At 43.5% G+C, this 12,291-nt stretch overlaps 1 protein-coding gene across 4 annotated transcripts in view; it reads right to left on the reverse strand.

Moving 5' to 3' along the window:
- Positions 1–12,291, reverse strand: part of CCDC142 (coiled-coil domain containing 142) — a 68,035-nt gene that overhangs the window by 29,670 nt on the left and 26,074 nt on the right. For 3 of the 4 annotated variants that reach the window (XM_030190891.1, XM_030190894.1, XM_030190893.1), the window contains exons 5-6: positions 6,891–7,048; positions 6,141–6,272 (exon numbers count right to left, since the gene is read on the reverse strand). In XM_030190891.1, the coding sequence (XP_030046751.1) occupies positions 6,141–6,272; positions 6,891–7,048 (290 nt within the window). The remainder of the gene's footprint in view (positions 1–6,140; positions 6,273–6,890; positions 7,049–12,291) is intronic. The other variant, XM_030190892.1, reaches the window with a different exon arrangement.

Genomic DNA, 12,291 nt, shown 5'->3' on the forward strand with positions numbered 1-12,291 from the left:
TTTTCACTTTTTTATTATTGCAGGTCATTCATTAATGATACCATTAGCACATGGTTCCTGCAAAAAATGAACGTGGGAGCACTTATCACCTCCTCTTTAGCATGTGCTAAGCTCTCCAATGTTAACCCAGCATTATCCAGTTAGCGTGTGCTAATCATAACATGCTAGCTAGATAACATGGAAATAAATGCCCAATCTCTGCCTATGACACACCCCCTCCTAAAATATATATTTTTTTTAAATAGGCATAGCTCAAAATAGATATAGCAGAATTAGAAAAGATACATAGAAGGGTGATGCAATGATAAAGGGGTTGACTTCTCTATGAGTTAAGGCTAAAGCAGCTAGGGATATATAATAGAGGTCTATAAAATACTGAGTGAGTGGAATATGTAGACCTGGATTGCTTGTTTATTCTTTCCAAAAATACAAGGACTCGGGGGCATGCAATGAAGCTACTGAATAGTAAACTTAAAACAAATCAGAGAAAATATTTCTTCACACAGTGTGCAACTAAACTTTAGAATTTGTTGCCAAAGAATGTGGTAAAAGCAGGTAACTTAGCATGGTTTAAAAAAAGGTGTGGACAAGTTCCTAAAGGAAAAGTCAATAAACCTTATTAACATGGGCTTGGGAAAATCCACTGCTTATTTCTAGGATATCAAACTACATAGAGTAGAGCTGCAATACAGAGAAGTAACTGCTACCGGAGTCGCGTGCTACTGTGGGGGGGAATCTTATATTTGGCTAAAGGAGAAGTCTCATATGTCTTATGCAGCTAGTTTCACTCCACCTCACGGTGAATCTTCAACGCTGCCTGCAGTGTTAATCATCGACTCTCCTTCCTCCTCCCACCTATATTAGTAGCGCACGTCTGTTATTCAATAATTAATGCCTACAGGAGATTTATCAAATTCTTACTGATGTCTATGGCTGCGCTTTACTTATCTGTGTTGGTCGGCATGCCTCTATTTCCCCGACAAGTGCCTGTTTCACAAGGACGCTTTGTCAAGGGGAATCGATGGCACCGAACCGTTACACCTTACTAGCGCTGTCTCCACACCATACGTTGCTTATTTCTAGGATAAGCAGCATAAAGTCTGTTTTACTCTTTTGGGAGCTTGCCAGGTACTTGTGGCCTCAATTGGCCATTGTTTTAAACAAGATACTGGGCTTGATGGACCTTTGGTCTGTCCCAGTACAGCAACTTTTATGTACATAATGCGCAGGTTATCACTTACAAACATAATAAGTGATGGCAGACCTGAACGGTCCCATCCAGTCTGCCCAATAGTTACACTCATTATCATAGAAGTCCACCTAGCCCTGTCCTTATGTTTCAACTGTTGGAGTTGCCATCAAAGTCCACTCCAGCCTATTCATCTAGTTATCTGCAGGACATAGACTGTAAAAGTCTGTCTAGTACTGTCCTCATGTTCCAGCCATTGAAGTTGTTGTCCAAGCCTTTTCCAGCCCATCCTAAACCAGACTGCCATATATGGGCACAGACCGTTACAAGTCAGTCCAGTATCAGCCCTAGTTCATCACAGCCAGAGTTGCCATCTTAGTGTCATTCGACACATCCGTACACATGCAGCCATTTAAGTTTAGGTTTTTTTTTATACCAAGCAAAATACTGCAAAATACATACACTTTCTGCAGTAGCCTTTGCATGCAATAACTGCGCGTTAAGGGCTTATTGTCCTTTAGATAAAGGGCCCCTTAATGAGCTAGTAGCACAATTCAGTGCTTATTTTTCAGAAAATGGCTGCTATTACATGGAAAATTCAAATTGCTCTGTGCCACCGAGATCTTCTTTCATCTTGAAAGGTATTTCTGCCTATATAGGACTCAGTTTACAAAGCCGTGGTAGTGAATCTCATGCATCAAATGTGATGAAGCCCAAAGGAGTTGAATGGGCTTTGTCACATTTGGTGAACCACAAATCACTAGTGCAGCTTTGTAAAAGAAACCCATAGTGTTTTTGTTTTAGGATGGACCTTTAGTATGTTCACACATTCCATGTAATAACAGCCTAAAATGGGTGGGTTGTCTGAAAAATAAGCTCTCTTTAGTGTTTTGGGAACATTTAAAAAAAAAATTTTCAGTGCAACTTTGTTGTCCACACCACGCTATTAACATAGTTCTTATCTGATTTTATGACTTTTTAACACTTTCATTGAATTGGGTCTTTTTATGTTTCATACATTTTTCTTTTTTTAGATTTTTTTTCCCCCATTTTTTTCTAAGGTTTTGACTTATAATCATTGGGCCCGATATTCAGACCGCAGGAGTTAGCAGTCAGCACTGAGCCCGAATAATCGATGCAGGCCGTTTCTGGTTTATTTTTGGCTGGTTCAAATTTAATCGGCCAAGCCAATATTCAGCACTGGCCAGTTAAGTCTGAACCACCCAAACATATTCCAGGCATCAACATGGCCAACTATGGCTGCCAAACTCATGCTGAAAAATTGGTGGATAGCTGGTCATATCAAGCGATATAAACAGCTATCTGTGAATTTTCAGCAGGTCATGGCCACCATGACCTGCTGAAAATTCACGGATAGCTGGTTATGGAGCACTTAACCTGTCAAGTGCCAACCCTGGTCAGTTAAATGCTTTTGAATATTGGGGGCATTGTGTTTAATGTAATTTATCCACAAAACAATACAGAGGGTTCAAAGCACAAAACAGGGTCCAAAGTAGAAAAGCACCAAGAGCCTTGAAGGATCTTGGTAGGTTAATATAATTTAGCCATAATCCCCCAGATTCTACATAGCGCAACTTAAGCTGCGAGCACAAATCTAGTCGTATTCTAGAACTTAGTTAACAAGCCAATCAGCGCCAATAATTGCCAACTAACAAGCAACTGACACTAATTGGCATTAATTAGAATTTACACACACGTCTAAGCGTATGCTGCAACCTGATGCATGTAAATTCTAAGTCACATAGTTGACAAGGGGGCGTGGCCAAGGACGTGGAATGGGTAGGTTGTGGTCATTTCTAAAATCTATGCGCGTTGTTACAGAATACAACTGGTCCGCAACTAATTTAGGCATCAGCATTTACACCTACTGCCTGCAACTAAATTTAGTCACACTGATGGGTGCTCGGTGTATTCTATAAACCACGTGGAAACGTAGGCGTAATCTACAAAGTACGCCTAAATTTATTACATTTGTATCTCACATTTTACCACCTATCTGCAGGCTCAATGTGGCTTACATAATACCATAGAGGCCATCGCCATTTCCGGTAATGAAACAAATACAGAGAGTTGTAGTAGACAAATAAGGTTCATGTGTTATAGGCACATTGGGGAATCGTAGAGGAGAAGAGTTGCATAGAGTCTATTACGAGCTTTGGTTTCGTTGTGTTACAAGGTTTAGACACTTAGGTTGGGTTGGGTCGGATGGGTATGCCTTTTAGAACAGGTTAGTTTTTAGTGCTTTCCAGAAGTTCAGGTGTTCGTACATGATTTTCACGGCTTTGGTAGTGCGTTCCACAGTTGTGTGCTTATGTAGGAGAAGCTGGATGCATAGGTAGATTTCTATTTGAGTCATTTACAGCTTGGGTAGTGGAGGTTTAGGTATGTTCGTGTTGATCTGATTGTGTTTCTTACTGGTAGGTCTATGAGGTCTGTCATGTATCCCGGGGCTGCGCCGTAGATGATTTTATGGACCAAGGTGCAGATTTTAAAAGCGATATGTTCTTTGGTAGCCAGTGTAGTTTTTCTCCGAGTGGTTTGGCACTTTTGAATCGTGCTTTGCCAAATATAAGCCCGGTAGCTGTATTTTGAGCGGTCTGAAGTTTCTTTATGAGTTGTTCTTTGCATCCCGCGTACATTCCATTGCAGTAATCTGCATGGCTTAGTACCATTGATTGTTATCAGGCTGCAAAATGTTTCCCTCAGGAAGAAAGGTTTCACGTGTTTGAGTTTCCACATTGAATTGAACATTTTCTTAGTTGTAGAGTGCTTTATAGAATACGCCTAGGTGAGGTTTTTTTGGATGACAATTTTTTAGGTGTGATAGATTAATAAAGATATTGGGCTAGATTCTACATATTTTTTTAAGATCAGTAATTTCTTTCTTGAGAGATCACATGACCATTCTTGCAGTACATATTAACATTAGTACCTATCTATATGCTCCTTCTTTGCTTATACCCTATGCTGTCTATTAAAATGTTATATTACATATTGTGTTGACATAGAGGCATATTTTCAAAGCACTTAGCCTTCCAAAGTTCCACAAAAACCTATGGAACTTTGGAAGGCTAAGTGCTTTGAAAATATGCCTCATTGTGTACTATGCTATACTTTGTATTCTTATTTGAATATTTTTACTACTGTAATTGTGTTTGATTTATAGAAAGAAAAAGAGAAAAAAAAGAAACATGCAGAGGTGGCCGGTTCAAATCCCATTGCTGTTCCTTGGGCAAGTCATTTAACCCTCCATTGCCTCAGGTACAAAATTAGATTGTGAGCCCTCCAGGGACAGGTAAATACCTAGTGTACCTGAATGTAACTCACCTTGAGCTACTACTGAAAAACATGTGAGCAAAATCTAAATAAATAAACTTGAACAACCATCAAGTATCATTGCTTACTATAAGCATTAAGCTGGTTTGAAGAAGACATCTGGTCAGTTTTTGCATTTTGTCCCCTTTTTAAAAAAAGTTTTTTTAATTTGAGTTTTTTGCAACTTTACTTTTCATTCTCTGAGATCTACTCCTTTTGATCCATAGTCCATATATGATACTGATTTTGCCACAAAGGAATTTAAGTCTCTTCTGGATATGTGCCATCCTCATTTTGATTCTATTCTGTTTTCCAAATTATTTATACATGATTTTACAGTTAAGTTTCTTACATATTTCTGTTTTTATTTGCACTATGAATGTTGCATTTTATATTTTGTTTTGGGATATTATTTAGTATTTATGTGCATCAGTTATTTTATTTCCTTGTATATTATGTATGAAGTACAAAACTTAGGTGCATTAAATGTATATTAATCTCCTATAACTAAATGTGTCAAGCACACTTTTTATTTTTATGTAATGTATTAATTTGATACCATAGTTGTTCTGACACTGTTCTCCTGATGTAGCCCCTGCGAGAGCAAAATATGGACATGTCGGGCTATTTTTGCCATCTAGAAGAGGTTGTTGTAGTTTTATCAATAAATGTTTTAACTTTTATATTGGTCTGTGCTAGTAACCTGCTCCTGTTTCAATACTCTGGGCATTTCAGATATTTGCCTTTTTGTTGTGTGCAATTATGTTCTACTCTGGGCAGGGCTGCTGGAAGTGGAGGGAGTACAAAGGTGCGGGGGGAGGGGCAGGAAAGAGGGCCACTAGACCACCAGATAAGGGGGAAGCGGTTGATTTGCAGCCCACTGAGCCACCAGGGCTTTTTTTGGGGGGGGGGGTGCAAGGAGGGTCGGGGAGCTGGAGACCCATCGGATCTCCAGCCCCCCCCCCCCCGAACTTCTGTCAGGGGGGACTGGAGGTCTGCTGGAACTCCAGCCCCCATGCCGCTAGCTGGGGGTGGGGGTTCAGTGGATGCACAGGGCCATGCTGTTTGGGGTCTGGTGGTCCCACAGACCTCCAGCCCGTGTGACAGCCCAGACTTATCAAACAAGTGCGGGAGGATTGTGCCTGAGTGCATGATTTCAATCATCTGGGCATGAGTGGCTCTGTGTTTGATAGATTTTTGTATTACTTTACAATATGCCTGTTACTGAGATAACACCAGAAACAAAACATTTTATATGGTGTGTTTTATGGAAAAATTATCTAGCTCTGTTCTGCATCCACTGTTGGGGGAAGGACCAGGGGTTTCTATAGATGCAGAATATTTGGGGGAAACGTGTGTTGGGGACCGTGGCTCAATGGAGCATGAAGAATGCAGCCCCTTGTATTTCTCCTAGCCCTCAATGTGGCTTGCAGCCGCTAAAGCCTGCACTGCTACCCTCACTGAAATTATTGGGAGTGGGGTAGAAGAGGGACAGGGCATGGGTACATCAGGTGTCAGGATTTTCTCTACTACCCACGCATCCAATCTGTTGGCCCACCTAAAAATTGCCTTCTGGCTACACCACTGAATTTAAAGAGTTCTAAAGAAACTCTACCTTTATGTTTGAAGCAGCGGCATGGATCTGTAGGCACAGCTGTGTTTCCTGGAGGGATGTCACATGAGCTGTATCATCAGGAAATAAGGTTTTCACCAAAACCATTAATTTCTCTATTTCTGCACAGAGAAGCTAAAATTGAAGAAATAGCATGCTTTAATTTCATACATTCTTGGGAATTGTGAATTTTAAATATTTATTATTAACACCAGTTTATCTTTATTTCAGACTCCTAAACTCAGTCCTGCATTGCTTATGGAGATGTTCTTCTCCCCCATCCTAGAAAACTACCCCTTATGAGACAGATGTATACAATAAGACCTTCAAACCAACAACAGCTGATTTCAGGACCAAGGTATACCTAAGTTTCTTCCCACATTCTGGGGCAGTACCACCTCAATGGAAATTTGATGACTAGAAATTTGAACCCAGGAAACTAGATGTGAAACCTTGCTTAATTTCTCATACTCTGAATGGTACTCCGTGTTTTAAGAGTGAGTTTCCTAAGCGACCATCAGACAATGATCTGCTGAACAAAGATTTCTGAAGATGTGCTGCAATAAAACAGTAAAAATCAGAAGGTATGAACTGGATATTATACAGTAGTCACATAAATAACTCAAAGCTTAAGTTTTACACAGTGACTTATACCACTGGAGAGCTACTGCAATTGAAAGATACTCTACAATCTTTCAGTAACAAGATAAAGATGGTAACAAAAGGGATACAAGCTTAGAACTGTAGCCTCACCATGAGGTCGGCTTGAGTTACCAACAGGAACTGCTTCAGGGACCAAGATGAGAGGTACTGATAGGCTTTAGTCATCACCCAGGAACACGTGGTATCTACAGTAGCAAGGCATCGACTTAACACATCAAACCTGAGGGACATGAATGTTGGTTCATTCTCTGCAGGAAGAAAGTCCATTAAAAACAGAGCACAAAGTACAGCAGTGTGACAACTCATAAGGTCTTGAATATCAGCTGGCAATGCAGTGGTTTCCACCTCTATGAAAAGGGTACATGTCAACAAAAAAGCACAATGTAACAAAATGAAGAGGTAAAATGGCAGTGTTAAATTGTGACATCCACAACAATAAGATTTGTGCCTTGCATTAATTTTGCACTTCTTTCAATGCATACCATCCCTCAATCAAATTCAAAATTGATTCCTCCACAGAAGAAGTCAACTTTCTAGATACCATAGTTTCTATCAGCAATGGCTGTATAAAAACATCTCTATACAAGAAACCAACTGACAAATGCAGCTACCTCCACAATTCTAGCTTGCACCCTTTATATTAAAAAAAAAAATCCATTATACACAGCCAAGCCATACTTGTTCTGACCCTAAAGACAGAGATTAAACACCTCAGAATCCTGACTGAATCCATCATACAACAAGGATACAACCCCAAAATAATCTCCAAGAAAATAACATCTTCCCATAAAACAACCTGGCTGTTTAAGTTACACTATACTTTTCCTAGAACAGTACAACAGCCACTACTCCAGGAAGATGAATTACTGAAAGAGATATTCCCAGCACCACCTATGCTGGCCTTCCGAAAACCACCAAATTTGAAACAAAATTAGTGAAAACAAAAATCCTAGTAGAAATTGAAAAAGAGAATGGCACACATCCCTGCAAGATAACAAGCTGTAAACTGTGCCAACACATATCACAGGCCTCCACAGTCACTCACATTGGAAAAAAAAAACATTCAGCGTATGGGGATTCTACACATCCTCTCCTTCGAATGTAGTGTATATTATTCAATGCAAAAAAATGTGAAAAAGGATGCTATGTTGGAAAGACGGGTAAAATGCTTAAGACAAGATTGAATCTACAAAGAGGGTTTCAATGTATCATCAAAAATGATGCCTAGATCCTTTTCCTGGGTGGCGACTCCTAATGTGGATGTTACAGTCCTGGATGTGAGCCCTCGGGCTGTCGAGAGGGTTGACCCAAAGACTGTGATCTCTCGTATTGGCAGATGAGTTACCAAAAGTAGGGGCTGGACCTGGACTTAGTTGGAGCTTGGTAGGACCTGGACTCGACTGGAGCTTGGCAAGAACAGGAGCTTGGCAGGATGAGAAGCTAAGCAACGTGAGGCCAATAGTGTTCAGCGCCGAGCATCTGAAATAGACCCTGTGGTAATATCATCCAGTGGCGCCTGCCTCCTCAAGGAACACGAGAGAAACACATGCACCTTTGGCCCCGCCGCCTAGTAGTTTCCAGGACAGGGTCAACTGCTGGCTGTGCGACAAAGTCATGACCCCCCCCCCCCCCCAATGCGGGAATGGAAGTTGCGATGGGAGCGTCCGGGAATGCAGAGACAGTACCTCCCCCTCAAGGTTCCTGTGGTCCCCATGGGAGATCTGGGTTTCTCAGGGTAACCACTGATAAAAGTGGTGGACCAAGGCCACTGGCTTCCAAGAGTTCTCCCTCTGGTCCGTAGCCTTTTCAGGCAATGAGGTACTGCAAGCGGCCGTGAACTCTCCGGGAGCCTAAGATGCTCTAGTTCTCATATTCTCCATCAGGAGCCATATCAAAGGGTACAGGTGTAGGAGGAGTTGTGGCCCTCTTCCACAGCACCAGGGGCTTCAGTAGGGATACATAAAAGGTGTTGTGAACCCGTAGTGTAGCTGGAAGTTTCAGCTGGTATGTGACAGGCCCTACCAGTTGGATCACCGGGTAGGGTCTGATAAACTGGGGAGCAAACTGGGCAGAGGGTTTTTCAGAGATGCAAACTCCAGGTAGAAAGTCAAACCAGGTCTCTGATGCAGAAGGGGCTGGATGCCTGGGGCGGCTGGCCTGCTTCTCGTATCTCAGGGCAACCTGGGCCAAGAGCCCCTGAGTGGTCTTCCAGAGCTGGGTGAGGGAATGGACAGTCTCAGCAACTGTTGGACTGCATGGACCTTGGGATCTGGTGGGAGCAGCATGGGTATTTGCAGATGTTGGACGTATACAATCCAGAAGGGAGACGATCCAGTGGACTCGCTAACATGATTATTATGGCAGAATTCCGCACAGGGAAGTAGTTGAGCCCAGTCATTATGTGCCACTGAGTCATGGGAGTGTAGGAAGGCTTTTAGGAATTGGTTCACCTTCTCAGTTTGTCCATTGCTCTGTGGAAGGTATCCATATTAAAAATTAGTTTAACTTGTAGGGAACGATTAAGGCTACGCCAAAATTTAGAGATGAATTGGGTCGCTCAGTCGGAGACAAGAGTCGGGCAGCCCGTGAAGACGGAATATCTCCTTCAAGAAGTATTGGGCCAGAACTGGCGCTGATGGTACCGAGGGAAGAGGTATGAAATGAACCATCTTCGAGAAACGGTCCACCACCATCCAGATGACGGAGAACCCGTCAGAAAGGGGAAAATCTGGGATGATTGAGGAGTGATGGAGGAGTGATGGAAAAGTGGCCTAGTGGTTAGGGTGGTGGACTTTGGTCCTGGGGAACTGAGGAACTGAGTTCGATTCCCACTTCAGGCACAGGCAGCTCCTTGTGACTCTGGGCAAGTCACTTAACCCTCCATTGCCCCATGTAAGCCGCATTGAGCCTGCCATGAGTGGGAAAGCGTGGGGTATAAATGTAACAAAAAAAAAATGAAGTCCATAGAAATGTGCTTCCACGGTCTATGTGGTATTGGGAGCAGTTGCAGAAGGCTCCACAGGCAGGCATAAGGTGGTTTCTGGCAGGCACAGACAGTCGCAAACATCCCTCCTCAGGTTGGGCCACTAATATGAGCGGGATATCAGTTCTGTAGTTCCCCGAATCCCGGAATGTCCTGCAATCTTAGTGTCATGGCCCCATTTAAGTACTGTCTCCCGGAGCCTTTTGGGTACTATAGTTTTCCCTGCCAGAACCTACAGGGTAGCAGCGGATAGGATATTAGCTAGATCAATGACATACTGGAGGTCTTCTCCTTCCTGGGATGTCTTACATGGAGTAAAACAGAGCATCCATCCTGCTGTTCTTCTCTGTGGGCTGGAACCACAGCTGGAAGCGGAAGAAAAACAGGGACCATCTGGCTTGTCGGAGATTGAGCCAGCATGCTTCCTAAAGATACAGGAGGTTCTTGTGATAGGTGAAGACAATGAAAGAGTGTCTGGTCCCCTCAGGTAAATGGCTCCATTTCTCCAAGGCCATTTTCATAGCAAAGAGTTCATGGTCTCCGATGGTATAGGATCTCTCAGTGGGTGAGAACTTTGAGAAGGAACATAGGAGTAGCTTGCCATTGGGATCAGCCTGAGATGATGGCACCAGCTCCTATGGAGGTGCTTATCTGAGTGACAAAGAATAGGAGCGGTTGTAAAAGCCTGCTTCAGGCAATCGAATGCCGTGACTGCCTCTGCTGGTCAGTCTTGTGGACCTTTCCAGTAAGAGCCATCAAGGGTGAGACTATAGATAAGTGATTCAGGATGAACTGCCGATAATAACTGGCAAATCCTAGGAACCTCTGGAGTGCTCGACGCCCCTGAGGCCAGGGCCATTCAAGGATTGCTGAGAACTTGGCTGGATACATGCACAACACTAGATCAGAGATGATATACCACAAGAAGAGTATTCTGGTACATTCAAAGGCACACTTCTCCAAATTGGCATATAGTTTACTCCAGCGTAAGCGTTGCAGGACTGTTTTGACGTGTTGTCAGCTTTGTTCTGGGGAGCGAGAGATCAAGATGTCGTCCAAGCAGACAAAGACATATTTGTATAATACATCACAGAATATATTGTTGACAAAATTCTGGAAGAGGCAGGGGCATTGGCCAGCCCAAAGGGCATAACAAGATACTCATAGTGCCCGTCTCTGGTATTGAACACCATTTTCCACTCGTCACCCTCTCGAATATGGATTAAGTTGTAAGCCCCTCTGAGATCCAGTCTGGTAAAGATCTTAGCCTCCTGGAGCTGGTCAAACAACTCCAAGATGAGTGGCAGGGGACACTTATTCTTAATGGTAATTGCATTCACACCACGGTAGTCAATACAAGGACGTAGCCTTCCATCCTTCTGCCAACGAAAAAGAACCCTGCCCCAGCAGGGGACGTGGACAAATGGATGAAGCCTCTCTCCAGATTGTCCCCAATGTAGGCAGACACATCCTGTGTCTCTAAGGATAGACTCTTCCCCTAGAAGGTACCTTCCCAGGAAGGTGGTCTGTGAGGCAATCATAGTCCCAATGGCATGGCAGAGCCTCTGCTTGTTGCTTGGAAAACACATCTGTATTTTCCCATCCTTATCGAGACTACACATCAGTGTAGTCCCGATAAGGATGGGGCAAGGCTTCTCTGGTTCCCGGCTGACTGGTAGCTAGTGGGATGGTAAGGATCACTGGACTTAAAACAGCGGTGCTGGCAGGATGGGCTCCGTGCAACAGTTCACTCTGGGCCCAGTCAATACTGGGATTATGTTCCTGCAACCACGAGAGTCCCAGTATGATAGGGTTCACTGCCATTTGGAGGACATAAAAGGGCAACAGTTTCTTTATGAAGGACCACGATCCTCAGGACCTGGGGGGCTGTTTTGGTCTTAAGGACGATGATCCTATATGCTGAGGAAACAGAGATGGGCACTGGTAACTCTTGAGAGTGGAAATGATGTAATGGCAAACCAGAGCTTTGTCAAAGCACCCCCCCGCCCCAGAATTGATGAATGCTTCAGGGAAAAATCCTGGGTCCATTTCAACAGTAGCAGGAACCAAGAATGGAGTATGAGGAATTTGTTGGGAAGGACCTAGTCCTGCTTCCCCTGCCAGGACTAGGCTGAAGGGTTTCCTGGCTTCCTGTGGCAATGACGAGCGTAATGACCTCTTTCTCCACAATACAAACAAAGGCCCAAGTTGTGCCTGCGCTGCTTTTCTTGATCCAGAAGGCTTAGAGACGATCTACCTGCATGGGCTCGCCACTTTCAGCCAACGTCGGGGTCTTCGAGGGAGTTGGAGAGAGTTTGTGTTGGAATGTGGAGGCCAAACAGAAGGGTTCGAGACTGGCCCTGTGCTTTTGTGCCCGTTCCCGGGATATCTACTTGAGTATAGAGTAGAATGAGGTCATCGAGGTTCATAGAGAGGTCACATCCCGCCAGCTCGTCCTTAATGTGAGAGGGCAGCCCCTACCAGAATACAGCGACCAGACTCTAGCTG

Source organism: Microcaecilia unicolor, chromosome 2 (assembly GCF_901765095.1).
Source record: "Microcaecilia unicolor chromosome 2, aMicUni1.1, whole genome shotgun sequence".
Lineage (NCBI taxonomy): Eukaryota > Metazoa > Chordata > Amphibia > Gymnophiona > Siphonopidae > Microcaecilia > Microcaecilia unicolor.